At 43.7% G+C, this 20,616-nt stretch overlaps 1 protein-coding gene across 1 annotated transcript in view; it reads right to left on the reverse strand.

The window, feature by feature from the left end:
- Positions 1–447: 447 nt before the first annotated feature.
- Positions 448–20,616, reverse strand: part of PLEKHA8 (pleckstrin homology domain containing A8) — a 61,547-nt gene continuing 41,378 nt past the window's right edge. The window contains exons 8-14 of the mRNA XM_040433565.1: positions 19,957–20,155; positions 19,076–19,161; positions 17,215–17,273; positions 16,398–16,528; positions 7,863–7,933; positions 3,192–3,253; positions 448–1,273 (exon numbers count right to left, since the gene is read on the reverse strand). Coding sequence (XP_040289499.1) covers positions 1,076–1,273; positions 3,192–3,253; positions 7,863–7,933; positions 16,398–16,528; positions 17,215–17,273; positions 19,076–19,161; positions 19,957–20,155 — 806 coding nt within the window. The 3' untranslated portion in view covers positions 448–1,075. The remainder of the gene's footprint in view (positions 1,274–3,191; positions 3,254–7,862; positions 7,934–16,397; positions 16,529–17,214; positions 17,274–19,075; positions 19,162–19,956; positions 20,156–20,616) is intronic.

The following is a 20,616-nucleotide window of genomic DNA, read 5'->3' on the forward strand; positions in this document are numbered from 1 at the left end:
TGGTCCTATCAATCAAAGTGCAGGGGGCGCGGCACAGTTATTAGATTTATAATCTGGGTTTTTCCTTTGTTTATGCACTTTGCTTATTTTGAAGCGGCAGTCCGGACATTTCTTGTATCTTAGTATAAATCCCACTGGACATTTTGTGGCATCTCTTCTGTCACCTAGCTTTGTGTCATGTAATTTTATTCATTTTTAATCACGTGTTATAATAAAGATTCATATTTTTATAATTTATGGGTACATTATTGGGTTATTTCCTTATGTAGGTTGTTCAGTTGCAGAGAGAGCAGAGCCTCTATGTGTAATGATAACGCCCCCGTTGCTCCTAGAGGCTCATTTGCATACCGTATATTAAAACAACATTTTTCTCAGCGATGCCGGCATATATGAACATGGGACCAACACAGATGTCTTCAGCTGCCAAGTGCACATGAAACAGGTCAGCTGGTGTCATAGATACAAATCTGCTGACAGATGTCCTTTAAATGACTAAGAAAGTTCAGCAAAAATAAAAAAGGCTTCATTTACAGAAAATAGCAGCAGACGTGGTAGCAATTTAAAATTATATTTTCCCATGTATTAAATAAAGCAAAAACCTATAGCACATGCTATAGCCCACAAAGCTGGAGACACAGCGTCCTGAGAGTCGTGATTACACAGAAGACCATGATGTGGAGGCGAGTATCCACCAGAGGTAGGTGGCAGAGGAGCACAGGAGGAGGCGTCTCTTCAGATGAGCTAAAATTTGCATTCTGTTGCTAGAGGGTCAACAGGGACAAGTCATTTTGTGATCCGTTATGTACTTAAAAGTGACATTATAAAAAGCTGCAACTTTTCAAATATATTTAAATCCATAAATAAAAACCCTTCATGATTACAATGAAGAGATCCTAACGCACTATGGTCCATCGTGGCTGCGTTTCAGGCACCTCCAAGATGAGCCGATTCTTAGAATGACATAGGAATGAATGCTGGAGGCGACTTCTATCCAGGAGACCGTCCATTCACCCTCCCCACCTAGTGGGGTAAAACGTTACATCGAAATCCCTGAACTGCACTCAGATGTGACTGCTCATACAACTTCGTCCGATTCTAGACCATGCTCTTCATACAAAGTGTCCAAAATATTCAGCTGTTTCTCCATAGCCGACAGGTAAATGTTGAGGTCCCTCATTATAGCGTCAAAGAAATATTCATCTTTCTCATCTCCTTCCTTCACAGTCAGTGCGGCCACGAATCCATCATACGTTGGGGCTGCTCTTAAGGCCAGCTGTAAAAAACATGCAGAACATAAGGGCGTAGGAATTAGTCGTTTGTTCAAAAAACTTTTTTTTTTCAAGGCAAATCAGGAATGAATGCCAGCAGAGCGAAGGGGCAACCATTCTTATTGTTAGCTGATGTTTACCAGGAGGGAAGTGAAGTGGTCTTGTACAGGTTAAAGGGGTTTTCCAAATGTTTCCTACTGATGACCTATCCTCTGGATAGTTCATAAGGACATGATTGGTGGGGGTCCGACGCCCAGGTGCAGTAGCACCGTGGCCTTCTCCAGCTTTTCCTAGGCCAGTGACGGCACATTAATCAGACACATGGCATAGGCGCAGCTCAGCCCCATAGAAGTGAATAGGGCTGAGCTGCGATACCAAGCACAGCTGCTGTACAATGTAAGGAGTTGTGCTCTGCAAACAGCCAAGGCTACTTTCACACTCGCGTTTTGGCTTTCCGTTTGCGAGATCCGTCATGGGCTCTCACAAGAGGTCCAAAACGGATCAGTTTTGCCCTAATGCATTCTGAATGGAAAAGGATCCACTCAGAAGGCATCAGTTTGCCTCCGTTCAGTCTCCATTCCGCTCTGGAGGCGGACACCAAAGCGTTTTGCTGTCCGCTTGACGAAACTGAGCCAAACAAATCCGTCCTGGCACACAAGGTAAGTCAATGGGGACGGATCCGTTTTCTCTGACACAATCTGTCATAATAGAAAACGGATCCGTCCTCCATTGACTTTTAATTGTGTTCAAGACGGATCCGTCATGGCTATAGAAGACATAATACAACCGGATCCGTTCATGACGGATGCATGCGGTCGTATTATTGTAACGGAAGCGTTTTTGCAGATCCATGACAAATACCACAAAAAACGCTAGTGTGAAAGTAGCCTGACCGGCGGGGGGTCCCTGGTGTTGGGAACCCACTGATCAGATACTGGTGACCTATCCAGACGACAGGTCATCCGTAAAATACACTTGGAAAACCCCTTTAAAGGGGTTATGAGAGTTATTTTTTTGTTCTATGTTCCTAACTAAGCAAATGTAACAGCTTTCCAATTAACTCACTTTATCTCCAGTGGCTGGTTTCTCAGATTTCACTGAGGGTCACATGACCTGTGATGTCAGCTTCTCTCCCTGCTCTGATAAAGGTCGTTTACAAGCCTGTAAACGAGACGTCACTGTGCTGGCCACGCCCCCCTTCACTGCCGTCTGCTCTCTCCTAAGATTCTTAACCCCTTCAGCTGCACATACTGGCTAGCTGCAGCAGGCAGTGAGGAGACAATGCTGGGCACTGGAGCTGACAGACTAGAGAGAGCATTGCACAAGAAGGTAGGGGGAAGATCCTGTGTGTATCAGCAGTGTCATTATACAGCTGGGACTTGTAGTTCTACACATACAACATGCTGCAGAGTCTCCCAGCACCCAGGGCAGCTCTTGCATCCACTCCCTTAGCAGTGTCATTATACAGCTGGGACTTGTAGTCCTACACAAACATGCTGCAGAGTCTCCCAGCAGGCAGACATGTCACTCAGGACAGCTTATGTATCCACTCCCTTAGCAGTGCAGGGGGAGGGGCAGAGATTGTTGTTATTGCAAGTAAACAAAGGGCCAGAAGAGAACCAGGGAAATGAGGAACTAGATATATTTGTTTTGCATAAAACTTGCTTAGCTCAGTTATATATTGCTGCCCATCAGATTTTCTGTGCTATATTATTTTTTTTCATAACTCGGACAACCCCTTTAACAATGGAAAGCTTTGGGAGAATGACTACAGGGAAAAAACAGTTTTATGCCGCCATCTACTGGACAAAAACTGTATTTCATCCTCTTGGACAATGCTACTTTGTGTTCATAGCACAGAGTCATGATAAAGTCGACATTATAACACACAATTAGTAATAACCTAAAGCTAAACATACTTACCGCAAACACCCCTCTAACCACCCAGCCATGATACTGACGTAATGTTTTACCATAGGCAGTACCTGAAAAGAAAACAGTCCTATAGTTATGTATGATTTACGCACTGTGCCACGGACCAGTAAGCAGTCCGCAGCCCTTTGCCAAGTGACAGGACCCATAATGAGGTGAATATGTGAGCCATTATGTTTAGTCATCTCACATGAGATAAATTATCTTTAAAGGGGTTCTCTGGGATTTCGGTATTAATGGCCTAACCTCAGGACAGGTCATCAATATCAGATCGGCGAGGGTCTAACACCTGGCACCTCCACTGACCAGCTGTTTGAGGAGGCTGCAGCTCCCCCCAGTAGCAAACACAGCGCCGTCAATTGTGCTGGGTATTGCAGCTCAGCTCATTCACTTGACCAATGATCGTGATGCCTAGGAAGAGGCTTAAGTGCTCATGGAGCGCAACGGTGTCTTCGTACAGCTGATTGCTCGAGGTCCCGGGTGTCGGACCCCCACCGATCAGATCCTGATAACCTATCCCGAGGACAGGCCATCAATATGAAAAACCAGGGGAACCCTTTAGAACACTGTAGTACCTTTGGTTGAATTTTTGTATACTGCATCCCTTAGGTTCAGTGCATCCTAATACTAAGGGTTAATGCACATGAGACGAAACTGCAGTGCGATCCGCAAGGGATAACAGCACAACACAAGTGGATACGATTGGAAGAAATTCTCACCCACATGAAGTGGAAAATTACATTTTGTTCAGTGAAAAGGGGTGAAATCTACTACAGAAATCTGCAGGTTACATCCGGTGGAATCTGCAGAAGACAAATATCCCACATGTGCTCCTACCCTATAACAGGCCCTACAAAATCTAATCTACCTACTCTATGGTATCTACAGTATCTATCTAATCTATCTACATCATCTATCTACCCATGACATGTATCGTATCTATCAGGGGCATAGCTAAAGGTTCATGGGCCCTGGTGCAAGAGTTCAGCTTGGGCCCCCCTTCCATCATTGCATTGTGGCCAGGGAAGCACATTGCCTTCCTGCTGCCTAAGGCAAAAATTGAAACAGAACCCCCACCATGCCAAATTCTTGACCTAACCCCTTCCCTCCAGCCAGAGGTGTAACTGGACCAGCATGCACCTTCTATAAAACAGGTGTCTTCTCATGTGGTACAAGGGTCTTTGGGGCCCCTCAGGCTTCTGAACCCGGTAGCGACTGCTGCCTCTGCACCCCTGTAGCTACGCCCCTGGTATCTATCCATCTACATAATCTATCTTATCTACCCATCATTTGTATCCTATCTATCTACATCATCTATCTACCCATCATATGTATCCTATCTATCCATCTACAGTATCTATCTAATCTATATCTATCTACCCATCATATGTATCCTATCTATCTACATCATCTATCTACCCATCATATGTATCCTATCTATCTACATCATCTATCTACCCATCATATGTATCCTATCTATCCATCTACATTATCTATCTACCCATCACATGTATCCTATCTATCCATCTACATTATCTATCTACCCATCACATGTATCCTATCTATCCATCTACATTATCTATCTACCCATCACATGTATCCTATCTATCCATCTACAGTACCTATCTAATCTATCTACCCATCATATGTATCCTATCTATCTACCCATCATATGTATCTTATCTATCCATCTACAGTACCTATCTAATCTATCTACCCATCATATGTATCCTATCTATCTACCCATCATATGTATCTTATCTATCCATCTACAGTACCTATCTAATCTATCTACCCATCACATGTATCCTATCTATCCATCTACAGTATCTATCTACCCATCATATGTATCTTATCTATCCATCTACAGTACCTATCTAATCTATCTACCCATCATATGTATCCTATCTATCCATCTACAGTATCTATCTACCCATCATATGTATCTTATCTATCCATCTACAGTACCTATCTAATCTATCTACCCATCACATGTATCCTATCTATCCATCTACATTATCTATCTTCTCTACCCATCACATGTATCCTATCTATCCATCTACAGTACCTATCTTCTCTACCCATCACATGTATCCTATCTATCCATCTACAGTATCTATCTTCTCTACCCATCACATGTATCCTATCTATCCATCTACATTATCTATCTACCCATCATATGTATCCTATCTATCCATCTACATTATCTATCTACCCATCACATGTATCCTATCTATCCATCTACAGTATCTATCTAATCTATATCTATCTACCCATCATATGTATCCTATCTATCTACATCATCTATCTACCCATCATATGTATCCTATCTATCTACATCATCTATCTACCCATCATATGTATCCTATCTATCCATCTACATTATCTATCTACCCATCACATGTATCCTATCTATCCATCTACAGTATCTATCTACCCATCATATGTATCCTATCTATCCATCTACAGTATCTATCTTATCTACCCATCACATGTATCCTATCTATCTACATCATCTATCTACCCATCACATGTATCCTATCTATCCATCTACATTATCTATCTACCCATCACATGTATCCTATCTATCCATCTACAGTACCTATCTAATCTATCTACCCATCATATGTATCCTATCTATCTACCCATCATATGTATCTTATCTATCCATCTACAGTACCTATCTAATCTATCTACCCATCACATGTATCCGATCTACCTTGATTATCACTTTCTGTGCTGCAGTGAACGAGAAACATAAAACAAGGCAGACGTAACATAGAATCAGCTAGACACACATTTATCATACGAAGTGCAAAAGGAAAAAACGGACAGTGGGGTATTCTCATTACAGACTTCTATACAGCGGCACAGATTCAGCCCTAGAGCATGAGGGATCCCAACCTATTAGACGTTTGTGGTATTTCCTGGGTATGGATGGAGCATTCTTTAACCTAAATGGGTTATATCCTGGGGGCTTCATCTAAATTCGCAGTTCCCGCTAACCTGTGGAGGAAGAGAGTGTCAGCAGTACTTCTTCCTTCTCTCGGCTGTCATCACATTACCGCCCGACATTTCAGCGGAAGAGCCCGCAGCCAGTCACGTGACCATAGCCGAGATTGCAGGGATCGCTGGTGCGATAAGTACTGCTGAAACTCTTCCTTCCACAGGTTAGCCGAAACAGAGAATTTAGGCAACGCCCCGGAGAACCCCTTTAATATTTAATGCACTAGATAGAAGGCCTGCTGCAATTGTTTATTTAACGCACTGTGTGTATTACATCTTGTATAAGCGTATACGGTCTGGAGGTTACTTTATGATCAGAATACCCCTTTAAACAGTAGCAGGATCTGGCAGACCGTTTTATCATCAGGCAGGAGAAACCCCAATTGTTGATTAGGACTTGTCTCACTTCAGCAAGTGCCATTTATCATGTAGAGAAAGTTAATACAAGGCACTTGTTGGCTTTATTCATTTTTCCATTGCATTATACACCACTCATTTCCATGGTTACGACCACCTTGCAATCCAGCAGGGGTGGCCGTGCCTACACACAGTACGAAAAAGCACTTGTCGGTGCTCCCGCTCCAGCAAAAGCAGCAATATGGACAATCACAATACATTAGTAAGTGCCTTGTATTATCCGTCTATGTGATAAATGCCACTTGCTGAAGTGAGAGTACCCCTTTAACTGACATCAGTATAAGGCCTCCTGCACACGACCGTATGGCTTTTTCAGTGTTTTGCAGTCCTTTTTTTACGGATCCATTGTTCCGTTTTTTGTTTCCGTTCTATTTTTCCGTATGGCATATACAGTATACAGTAATTACATAGAAGAAATTGGGCTGTGCATAACATTTTCAATAGATGGTTCCGCAAAAACAGAACGAATACGGAAGACATATGGAGTACATTCCGTATGTGTTCCGTTTTTTTTGCGGACCCATTGACTTGAATGGAGCCACGGAATTTGATTTGCGGGCAATAATAGGACATGTTCTATCTTTCAACGGAACGGAAAAACGGAGACGGAATGCATACGGAGTACATTCCGTTTTTTTTGCGGAACCATTCAAAAATGAATGGTTCCGTATACGGAACGCAAAAAAACGGACTGTAAACAAAAAACAAAAACGTTTGTGTGCAGGAGGCCTAAAGCTGTTGATACACAGCGTTGATGGAGATCAGGCAGTTGGATATGACCTGCCCAACCATTTTATTCTCAGGGAGAAAAGCTGTTGCCAGAGGCTTCTTCTTCCTCTCTTCCCATTCACAACACATGCACACTCAGCCGAGCATGCATGTATGGAGATGGGGAGAGACAGCTGTTGGCTATATGAGCCTTCAGCTGACAAATATCTCATGCATATGGCTGGTTTAAGGCTAGGTCTACACGGCGAGATTTGACGCGCGACTTAACAACTACACTGCAACATTTGTCGCGCGACAATTTTTATAATGGTATTCTATGGTGTCGCACTGCAGTCGCAGAAAAATCCACCATTATGAAAATTGTCGCGCGACATTGGTGTGACAAAATGTCGCGCGACAAATGTCGTTGTGTAGACCTAGCCTAGGATTAGGGAAAGTCTTGCAAGTAATGAAGATGGGGGAGGTGCAGGCTGAGGGCCACATAACACACTATGCAGGTCTCCTACTTACTTAATGCTGTCTGAATGTTATTTTCACCACTTTTCACTTCCGTGAGAAATTGAAATAGGAACTTCAGTCCTCTGCGGCAAGAAAAGGAAAGTTAGGATTCTGAGCCTCGTCAGGTGCATTTAGTGCTTGTGGTCCATTCACTATCTGACACTTCACCAAAAACAATTCTAGCATTTATTAATATAGTAATAGTGACAAAGCAGTGGTTTTCTGGGATTTTGATATTGAAGGCCTATCCTAAGGATCGATCATTAATATCAGATTGGCGGGGGTCCGACTCATGGCAACCCCCGCCACCCAGCGCTCTGGTGATGTCACGTTCATCGGTCACATGATCTAGGCACAGGCTTCCGTAAATGGCTGATCGGTGGGGGTGTCGGGAGGCCGACCACTGCCGGTCTGATACTGATGACCTATGCCGAATATAGGTCATCGATATCCAACTCCAGAAAACCTCTTTCATGGTGTTGTAACATGTAAAATTGGCCCAAACAGGCCATAATAAGAGAGCGAGATGATAGAGTTCAGGTAACAGACTGAGGGCTAATACGTTTTCCTGTCTGTACTGTAGTATTATTTCTTCACCCCTTTTCTTCAAGGAGCATCTTCAGGGGTGCAACTTAAACAACATTTGAACTGTTGATGCCGGCAGCACTTGATTGCCTTCTATATGGCACTGCTGCCGCAAGCGACACCTGTACTCCCGGGATACTTAAAAGGGAGCCAAGAAGCATATGAGGATACAAACCGTTTAGCACCTTCCTTCCACATGATGAATGGAACTGTGCCTCGATCATTGGGATTCAGTGATAGAATTATCTGCCATTGCCAGCATAATACAGTAGTCTTAGGGCCTTATTACCTGCATGATTTTCAATCCAATTATCAGGAACAAGCGTTCATAGCAACACTTGTTCTCGACAATTGGCCCGTATAATCGGGCAGACGATCAACGAGCAATCACTCGTCTGCAGGACATTTGCCTGTGTAATTAGGGGTGCGTTGCCGATAGTCAACAGAACTGAAAGAGGGAGGATCAACTAGCAGGGGCGGATTGGTCATAGACCCTACAGTGAAATTTCCCGGTGAGCTGATGCCCCCAGGGTGCCACCCAAGCCCTCCTCTCCTGCTGCTGGCCCAGGACATAATGAGCTGTGAGAATCAGGTACTCATGTACCCGGCCATCGACCGCACAGGCCTTCCTGAATTCAACTGCTGTGACCCGCACCTCTGCTCCTAACCCCTCCTGCTCCATATTTTAATAAAAGAGCACTGGAGGAGGACAGAAGAGGGTAGCTATTGATGGCCACCACACAGGGACGGCTTTTGGGGCAGTATATTGTGCTACACAGTTTTATTTGGTTCTGCTGGGATGGTATTTTTCACCATGGTACTGTTGACCCTCCCTACTTGTGTTGCCCCCCTTCTGTTAATTTGGACCTGCGTACAAAACAGGGACACTTTTAGAATTTTTATCCAGGGCCACTTCAAGTTCCCAGTCTGCCCCTGTCAACTAGGTTAGTAATCTTTCCTCCCACCACTGGCGTACCGCCCATAGAGGCAGAGCACACACTTGCTATGGGGCCCGTGCGTCTGCGGGGCCCGATGAGGCTAAATAGCTCCGCCTCTCTTCTGACTACTGTCTCCCTTCCTCCTTGCCTCTGCTGCTGCCCGCCAACTGCCTAATCTATAATTTTATTGGTTCTTCCATGGCGTGTGTGGGATACATAGCTGGCCAATACACAGGAAGATGGTTGGCTCTCTGCACTGCTTATTGGCCAGCTGATTTTTAAACACCGCCTCCTGATCTCACTCTGGACTCTGCGCCTCACGTGCCTGCCGTATCTGTCATCATTACAGAGAATGCAGCAGAGCCCTGTGAGAGAAAGAAATAGAGGGCCCAGGTCACAACCAGCAGCGCTCCTCTGCTCTGACCTCCTCCTGACTCCTGACCTCTGTGACCTGTAGTCTAGAATCTGGACTGGAGACAGCGCAGAAAGAAGCCATCAGAAGCACAGGTCCTACTCCTGGAGCCCATCCTCAGCCAGCACAGACGGGGTAGACAGCCATTAATTCTGACCGTTAGTGTGGTCACACACTGTGCTGTAAATAATTATATATATATATATATATATTTTATATATATAGTACAGACTAAAAGTTTGGACACACCTTCTCATTCAAAGTGTTTTCTTTATTTTCATGACTATGAAAATTGTAGATTCACACTGAAGGCATCAAAACTATGAATTAACACATGTTGAATTATATACATAACAAACACGTGTGAAACAACTGAAAATATGTCATATTCTAGGTTCTTCAAAGTAGCCACCTTTTACTTTGATTACTGCTTTGCACACTCTTGGCATTCTCTTGATGAGCTTCAAGAGGTAGTCCCCTGAAATGGTTTTCACTTCACAGGTGTGCCCTGTCAGGTTTAATTGGGATTTCTTGCCTTATAAATGGGGTTGGGACCATCAGTTGCGTTGAGGAGAAGTCAGGTGGATACACAGCTGATAGTCCTACTGAATAGACTGTTAGAATTTGTATGATGGCAAGAAAAAAGCAGCTAAGTAAAGAAAAATGAGTGGCCATCATTACTTTAAGAAATGAAGGTCAGTCAGTCAGCCGAAAAATTGGGAAAACTTTGAAAGTAAGGGCTATTTGACCATGAAGGAGAGTGATGGGGTGCTGCGCCAGATGACCTGGCCTCCACAGTCACCGGACCTGAACCCAATCGAGATGGTTTGGGGTGAGCTGGACCGCAGAGTGACGGCAAAAGGGCCAACAAGTGCTAAGCATCTCTGGGAACTCCTTCAAGACTGTTGGAAGACCATTTCAGGGGACTACCTCTTTAAGCTCATCAAGAGAATGCCAAGAGTGTGCAAAGCAGTAATCAAAGCAAAAGGTGGCTACTTTGAAGAACCTAGAATATGACATATTTTCAGTTGTTTCACACTTGTTTGTTATGTATATAATTCCACATGTGTTAATTCATAGTTTTGATGCCTTCATAGTTATGAAAATAAAGAAAACTCTTTGAATGAGGTGTGTCCAAACTTTTGGTCTGTACTATATATATATATATATATATATATATATAAAAACGCAGCACTCCAAAAATAAAAATAAAATAACTTTTATTTACCCATGTGGTACAGTAATGTTTCATCTCAACAATAGAGCCTTTCCCAAGGCTGTACCACATGGGTGAATAGAAGTTATTTTATTTTTATTTTGGAGGGCTGCCCTTTATTCCATTTGTATTTGGGGTAATTGCTTATTCCCGTTGGGCTTGGCTCCCGCTTTTGTTGCTTTTTTGTCAGTGTTGTCATTTTTTGGACTAATATATATATATATATATATATATATATATATATATATATATATATATATATACACACACACACACACACACACACACACACACACACACACACACACATATATATATATACATATATACACACACACACATATATATATAGGGCATATAAAATATATATCCTATTTCTAATAGGATACTGAGAGGCAGGGAATGCTACCTACATGTGTAACACAGTGATGGTGCAGGCTCAGGAGTTGAGCCTGTGCCATAAACTGTTAGCTATAACCTACAACTGACACATAGGTTAAGCTGGCAGGGCTAGAGCAAGCGCCAATTCTGCCATCTTTAGATGCAGCATGCTGATGTAACCAAAGTTATGCATATAGGGGGTCATTTATTATACTGAAATACGCCTTAATTAAGAGTATTTCAGGCGCAGATGGTGGCACAGCTTTTATTTGCTCTGCTATGTGCGACTTTTCCCTGCTCACGCCAGGTCTAAAATTTGTGCGTGTGGCGTGGGCGGGGAACGGGGTGGGCGTAGAAAATGGTCCAAATAAATATAACGCAGCACTCCTAGCTTCAAGCTATCAGGTGCCAGCGTTATCCCTTGGTCCTGGGGTCCAAACACAATCCAAATAAATATAAAGCAGCACTCGTTGGAAAGAAAAGTGAAAAAATGTGATATTTATTCAACAATGTTGATACAGGCAACGTTTCAGCTCTCACAGAGCCATTATCAAGCCAAGTGAAACATACAAGTGACTGTGCACATATAGAGACATTGCAGGAAGTAATCAGTGCTAATTCCCTGATTAGTTACACACTGGTGCATATAAAAACTCAGTAAAAAGACAATTCATTCTCATGTGACAATCCATGGTGTAGCAGCCTTCTGACGCTCATATCCGTGATTATCTTCAATTTCTTAGTGCTTCATGTAAAGTGCAATCGTGCTTCACCCAATAGTGATAGTAGTTAAAACATCCATGGCTTGCTCAATCACAATTCACACCTGTAAGAAAACCTCAGATCACAGGAACCCATAAGCTTCAGTTACCTTGTGCCCTCGCCGCGCTATATCAAAGATGGAGCATCGCTCCATCTCGGCGTGTTACTCTGCTTACTGCGCCTGCGTTACCCTCGTGGTGTAGTGCATCATGAACCCGGCGCTCGGGGCGGGTCAGTATCGCAACATGCGAATGTTTGACTCCGCCTCCCACCCTGTGTTTCTGTATATCACAGGACGAATCATTAGAGAGGCATTATAGTCGCCGCATGTGGACATCTGGCCAGTTGCCAGTGTCCCATCCTGTAGCGACTCCATGCCATCCATCACTATATCCATTAAATGTACGCAGCCAGGCGCTACCTGCACTGAAGACAACTGTAACTACTTTGCAAAGACACAAGCCTAGGGTATGAAATCATTGTAATCGTTACCTATATTTTATTGAGGACTAAAAATAATCTTAATCACTATCTATATCACCCACCCGGATTATTTCCCAGTGTATTTAGCAAATAGGCCCTTGCATCCATATACTCACACATTAAAGTCTCTCTGTAATAATGGTAACGATTAATATTATAAGGTAACTGAAAAGGATAAAACCTGGATAAGCGATCTCTCCTGTAGGTGTCCACAACTCACAATGAGTAACTGCGGAATATAAAAAATACCAAAATTAAGTAACACAATCCTTATATCATAAGTATCATATACACTAACCCTAATGTCGCCAGAAGCCTGGGTCGCGGCATATTGCGGGCCACCTCCTGCATCCCTCAATTTATCATTCCAGAGGTCACCCTAAATTCTATATTTAACCCTTTGGAGTTCAGCGTTTCCAAACGATGGATCCACCTAAGTTCGCATTTCTTTAGGAGGGACACTCTATCTCCCCCCCCTCCTCGGCATGGCAACATGATCAAGTATCATAGACCTCAGTTCTTGTTCTTTATGTTTATACTCACTAAAAGGTTCTGATACCGGAAGGTCTTTCCTCTCATTTCTAATACTGAATCTGCGGTTGTTCAAACGCGTCTTCACGTCTGTGGTTGTCTCCCCCACATACAGCAGCTTGCAGGGGCACCACAAGACGTAGATCACCCATGAAGAATCACAGGTGAGGTAAGGTCTAATTGTACATTTTTCTCCTGTTGCTGGATGTACAAATTCCTTCCCTTTTTGCATCAGTTTACAATTGACACAATTGAGGCTGGGATAACTGCTGTTAAAGAAGGTCTGTCGTGTGCGTGCTTGTTCTGGAACACTAGTCCTCACCACTCTATCTTCAATGTTACGCGTCCTTCTATACTACATCAATGGCGCCTCTTTAAAAGCTGCCATGTTAGGGTAACCACTCTGTAATATACCCCAATGTCTCCTGATGATTTGTTCCACCTTAGAGCTGTCTATGTATCTCCCCACTATAGACATGTTCTTATGTGGTGGAGGTACATAGACGACGTGTTCCTCATCTGGACAGGAGCCCAGGATCCTCTGGTGGAGTTCCATTCGTTCCTTAATGGTATGGATGAGCATATCAAGTCCACATTGGTGGCATCCAGTGAAAGAGTACAATTTCTGGACACACAGGTATACATGAAGGATGGGCAGCTACATACAGATTTGCATGTCAAGGAAACCGCTAAAAATACTTTGCTACAATTTGCAAGTTGTCACCCAACTAGGATGATTAATTCGCTCCCATATAGTCAGATGCTACGAGTTAAAAGGATTGTGGATGAGGAAGAACATTTAAATAGAGCCTTGGAAAAAATGGGGGACTCCTTCCTGGAAAGGGGATATCCCACAGCATTAGTAAAGGGACACATTAATAAAGTAAAATCAATCCCTCATGAGGAGGTGAAAAAATCACGCCCTAAGCAAAGCTCCAACCGGATACCTTTTGTATCCACATACAATGAAGATAGCTCTAAGGTGGAACAAATCATCTGGAGACATTGGGGTATATTACAGAGTGGTTACCCTAACATGGCAGCTTTTAAAGAGGCCCCATTGATGTAGTATAGAAGGACGCGTAACATTGAAGATAGAGTGGTGAGGACTAGTGTTCCAGAACAAGCACGCACACGACAGACTTTCTTTAACAGCAGTTATCCCAGCCTCAATTGTGTCAATTGTAAACTGATGCAAAAAGGGAAGGAATTTGTACATCCAGTTACAGGAGAAAAATGTACAATTAGACCTTACCTCACCTGTGATTCTTCATGGGTGATCTACGTCTTGTGGTGCCCCTGCAAGCTGCTGTATGTGGGGGAGACAACCACAGACGTGAAGACGCGTTTGAACAACCGCAGATTCAGTATTAGAAATGAGAGGAAAGACATTCCGGTATCCAAACATGTTAGTGAGTATAAACATAAAGAACAAGAACTGAGGTCTATGATACTTGATCATGTTGCCATGCTGAGGAGGGGGGGGGGGGGGGGGGGGGAGATAGAGTGTCCCTCCTAAAGAAATGCGAACTTAGGTGGATCCATCGTTTGGAAACGCTTAACTCCAAAGGGTTAAATATAGAATTTAGGGTGACCTCTGGAATGATAAATTAAGGATTGTGTTACTTAATTTTGGTATTTTTTATATTCCGCAGTTACTCATTGTGAGTTGTGGACACCTACAGGAGAGATCGCTTATCCAGGTTTTATCCTTTTCAGTTACCTTATAATATTAATCGTTACCATTATTACAGAGAGACTTTAATGTGTGAGTATATGGATGCAAGGGCCTATTTGCTAAATACACTGGGAAATAATCCGGGTGGGTGATATAGATAGTGATTAAGATTATTTTTAGTCCTCAATAAAATATAGGTAACGATTACAATGATTACATACCCTAGGCTTGTGTCTTTGCAAAGTAGTTACAGTTGTCTTCAGTGCAGGTAGCGCCTGGCTGCGTAGATCTAATGGCTATAGTGATGGATGGCATGGAGTCGCTACATGATGGGACACTGGCAACTGGCCAGATGTCCACATGCGGCGACTATAATGCCTCTCTAATGATTCGTCCTGTGATATACAGAAACACAGGGTGGGAGGCGGAGTCAAACATTCGCATGTTGCGATACTGACCCGCCCCGAGCGCCGGGTTCATGATGCACTACGCCACGAGGGTAACGCAGGCGCAGTAAGCAGAGTGACACGCCGAGATGGAGCGATGCTCCATCTTTCATATAGCGCGGCGAGAGCACAAGGTAACTGAAGCTTATGGATTCCTGTGATATGCGCTTTTCTTACAGGTGTGAATTGTGATTGAGCAAGCCATGGATGTTTTAACTACTATCACTATTGGGTGAAGCACGATTGCACTTTACATGAAGCACTAAAAAATTGTAGATAATCACGGATATGAGCGTCAGAAGGCTGCTACACCATGAATTGTCACATGAGAATGAATTGTCTTTTTACTGAGTTTTTATATGCACCAGTGTGTAACTAATCAGGGAATTAGCACTGATTACTTCCTGCAATGTCTCTATATATGCACCGTCACTTGTATGTTTCACTTGGCTTGATAATGGCTCTTTGAGAGCTGAAACGCTGCCTGTATCAACAAGTGTTGAATAAATATCACATTTTTTCACTTTTTTATCCAAGGAGTGCTGCGTTATATTTATTTGGATTGTGTTTGGACCCCAGGACCAAGGGGATAACGCTGCCCTGTGATTTTCTGGAGATATATATATAAAACTTAAATTGTACTTTATATTTGTGCGGGGAGGCTATGGGGCCCCATGATTTCTATGTACGCCCCTGCCTCCCACATTCAGTTTGCACTGGCGTGTGTAATGAGGCCGGTGCAAATAAGCAACGATGGATGTGTTATAATCCATTGGCGCTCACAGAGCCCGGACATTGGGCAGTGTAACAGGGTTGTTACTCCAACGGTTAACAGCTGCAGGGTCAAGCAATACACTTGAGATCGCTGTTGACAACTCTGGCGTTGACTTATCTCACTTGATAACAGTAAGATCGAGCATGTTGAAACCCAACATGCCCAACCCTTCTATCCCCCCCCACATCTGCTGGCACACCTCAATACACATAAGTTGGTTGGCCAGCCCTGACAAAATTGGCAAGGTAATAGCCCATAGAGTCCGCTCTATTTATGTGCACGTATTACCAGCTCAGCACAGTCACTGGTAGATCTCACCAGCTCCACACATGTTTATCACCTTTTAAGCCACAGAAGGGCATCAGTTGCTGAATTGCGCACTTGGGACAGGTTATTGTTCACTTCATGGAGAACGATCTTCTGAAGGGTTGTCAATTCTTCTTTATTGGTTATGTATTTCTGATTTATTTTCTGAGAAGTTAAAATAAAAACTGATCAGACCTGAGGAACAATAATGTTGGTCAGCATTGGCATACCCAATGTCCATTCATGAGTGTTAAACAGAAAGCGGGTTGGTCCACCTCAGATTTGATATCATATCGCTAGGACATGCCATTAAAGTCAGATAGGTGTGGGTCCCTTCTCGGGGACCAGTTCTTATCTCCATAACTGGGCTCCCAAAGGGATGGAGGGTGACTGAGCTTTCGAGGTGCGCTCTCCACTTGGTGGGACCTGTTCTGGAGATAGGTGCGTGTCCCAGTCGTGGGACCTGCATCTATCTGGCATTGATGGCATATCCTAGAGATACGCCAGCAAAGTATGAGATGAGAACGGGAATCCAATAAATTATAATAAAGGCTACAGAAGATACTCAAACGCCAAAATGTCTCCTGGATTGTGTAAGTGTTATGGGTCTGTTCACATTTTCTTCTAGTCTACTGTAGGTAGCATCTCTCCTCCCACAATATCCATCCAGTGTAGTAAAATTATTTCTCATTAAACATTTGCAAATGGAAAATTCTTAGACTAATGTTGGCAGTGCTACAAACTATATGCTATGGACAACACAGCTGTACCAATAATTCATGAACGCACTAGATGTGAGTCACACTGCATTAAATACAGGTGGGTCCATGCAAGAATCATTCCTAACTCACCTTAATATTCCCAACAAAATCCATTTTTACAGGTGCAAATACAGTTGGTCCAAGCTTGTCTGCGGAGAGACAAAGAATATTATTAACCCTGTTATCCGAATGCTTACAGCTGTTTTACCCTCATAAAAGTTGTTTAGCAACTGCAACTCTGAAAGGGCTACCCTATTTAACTAAGGGTACATTCACGTGCTGTTGTTGCGGACTGCAAACCGCGAGTCTGCAAAACACGGATACCAGCCTCGTGAACTCCGCATCACGGTGCGGACCCATCGACTTCAATGGGGCCACGATCCGCAAGATGCGTTGAAAGTTAGGACATGTCGTTTACAGCACAGAGACTCGGACCCAGAAACCCGAGAACACACATACAGATGACATTCCGTGGGCTTCCGGGTCCTTGCCTCCGCGCCATGCCCCATCTTTCGCCGGATCCTGCCAAGTCAATGGATACAGAGTTAACACAGCTGGTGCCAGTGTTTTGCAGACCAGTGTGGCACTACCACAACAAAAAACATCCTACACTAACTAGTTAATCCTCTGTCATTTCCAGGGCTGCCTCTCCAGTCCACATCTCCAGTCTGGGCTTATATAGCTTGACACAGCTGTAAATACCATGTGATCCCTGCAGCCAATCACTTGCATCAGCAGTCTCATGCCGTATACAGCAGAGACCAGTGACTGGCAGCAGTGGAGGCACGGTGTATATGGCATGACATTGATGCAGTCAAGTAAACAAATCCTGACAGGAAGGGCCAGTGCTGCAAAGCTGGAAATGGCTGTCAGACTGGACCACTCCCAAAGACTGCAAAAAATAATAATCGGTAATTAGTCTTAATGGTAATTGTTTTTCCAGGAATCCAACATGACAGCACATGGGAGGATGTCCTTTTAGGCCTCTGTAGGGACAGGAAGCAAGAGAGTTTAAAAGGCCCCTCCCCACCCCCCTTTTACACAAGCCGATTAATCGATGGAATTATCGACAACTAATCGATTATTCAAATAATCGTTAGCTGCAGCCCTACTCATATCTATCTCATATCTATCCATCTATCTATCTCATATCTATCTATCCATCATCTTTTGAGATAGATAACACAGAATCCGCCATTCAGAATAGGTGATATCACAGCTTATCTGCTCCCTCCTGACTTTTGCACAGGTCACAGAGCATGCCTAGAAAACCCTCCAATAGAACTCAATGAGTTAATCTGCCCTTGTACCTTTGCTGATAATAAATGTCCTCTGATGTCACTGAGATACGTAAAAAGATGTAATTAGTGGAGGGTGTCATACTTTCCCGCTTTTGTATTGACAAGGAGTAACGGTTATAGGTTTTCCTACATTTTTCTGTCCTGGTTTTAGACAAAAAATGCAATAGCAAAGGAACCACGAGGATGGTCGTGTGAACAAGCCCTAAGGCTGGGTTCACACTTGAGCGCATTTTATATGCGCGTTTAACGCGCGTTTTTGTCGCGCGTTTTTTGCAATAGTAAACGCGCGTTTGACGCGCGTTTGTGTGATTGACTGCAGTGTCCTATGGCCACAAACGCGCGTCAAAACGCCCCAAAGAAGCTCAAGAACTTGTTTGAGCGTAGGGCGTTTTTCAGCGCGTTCAAACGCGCTGTAAAACGCTCAAGTGAGAACCAGGGCCATAGGGAAGCATTGGTTTTCATGTGTTGAGCGTTTTACAGCGCGTTTGAACGCGCTGTAAAACGCTCAAGTGTGAACCCAGCCTAAAATGTAATCTGCTTATGTAGCAAACAATACAGTCAATACATAGTATATAAGGCTGAAAAAAGACATTTGTCCATCCAGTTCGGCCTGTTATCCTGCAAGTTGAAGATACATAATAGACACATACCCAAAACTGGGACTATTGCATAGCAGGAGTCCAAGAAATATTCCGTGGGTAAACCGTCCTCATCTTCATACACAAGGTCACTGAATCTGAAAAGAAACAAGACAAGTGTTCCACCATCACACATGGGCCAGATGAACAGTACTTTGATTTATATCCTGCTGCTTAAAGGGTACCTGCCACCTGGTATGGGGATCCTAAACCACCTACATTCCATTATACGGCTGCCCATCACAAACCAGTCTGTCCCCACAAATGAAATTCAAACCTAGCAGAAGAGTCTGGAACTTTTTTCCAGCGGCTTCAGGCACATGAGGCGATGAAGAAGAGGGCGGCATACCTTGCTTCACTGCGCATGCGTCTGATGCGCAGTGTATTCTTTCTATATAGGCTGGGTTCAAATCTGCACTGTGAACTCCGGCAGTCTGTTCTGCCAGAGGAACAGACTGCCGGAGTTCACCATATCTGACATAGCCGGATACCTCCGTGCACCGCAGGATCCCTATTCAATGTAATGGGATCTGGCGGTAATCCGGCCGCTTTCCGGCATACATGCCGACTTTCGTCTGGACAAAAAAAATGTTGCGTGTAGCATTTCTTTTCCGTCTGAAAGCCATCAAGTACGCCGGATAGAGTGAACGGATTACAGTGTCGGAGTTCACAACGCAGATCTGAACCCGGCCATACATGGACCCTTTAAATGATGGCTAGGTAATAACCAATCTAGCAAGTACTTGTGCTAATCTGTTTCTTTCTGAGGAGGCAGCAGAGGCCAGATTAGATACTGCTCCACCCGCCCCCACGTTTTCTTATCTTAAAACATTACTAATCAATTTTTATGTCATCTACAGGTAAGTGGTTTAATGTAAATTCTACATTCCTACCTGTGACTCATTGTGCTGAAGAATGTTTGGGGCAGCTCTCTGCCGCCTCCTTCATCCTCATTTCCTCCTCCTTCATCTTGCTGCAACGTGCCAGACTTTGTATGTAAATCTGCATGCGTGTCTTTCACGTCATCCGGTAGGTGACAGTCACCTTGCTTCTCTGTAGTTGGTGGAATAATCTCTAGATCACCTTCAGTCTCTGCGGGAAAATACGGACCAGTGAATATCTAAATGTTAAAAAGGTTTCCCAGTTCCAGATAACCCTAGTCAACATCCTGAAAGTCCCCCCTTGGAAACCATTGGCTTGCCTGCAGCCACCACTCGGGGGAAGCACGGTAGCTTCGGCTAGTTTCACACAAGCCTTAGTGAGATCTTTGGATCCGGCATTGCCAGAAACGACATGATTGCCATCTGGCCCAATTAACTATAATGGGGACCAGCGGAGATCAGGCGGCAATCTGGCAAATATGCAGAGAATCGGTGGCCTAAAACCGATGCGCAGCCTGCCGGATCTCACTAACACTGGTGTGCACAGATGTAAAGTAAGGCTAGTTGCACAAGAAATCCAGAAAATTGGAAATCAGTAAAAACTGGAGCTCCATTGACCCGGGCAATGGGCCTAAGGATAAAATGGTGTCCAAAGCTAGATATTCACTTCAT

The sequence above is a fragment of the Bufo bufo genome, chromosome 5 (genome assembly GCF_905171765.1).
Source record: "Bufo bufo chromosome 5, aBufBuf1.1, whole genome shotgun sequence".
Lineage (NCBI taxonomy): Eukaryota > Metazoa > Chordata > Amphibia > Anura > Bufonidae > Bufo > Bufo bufo.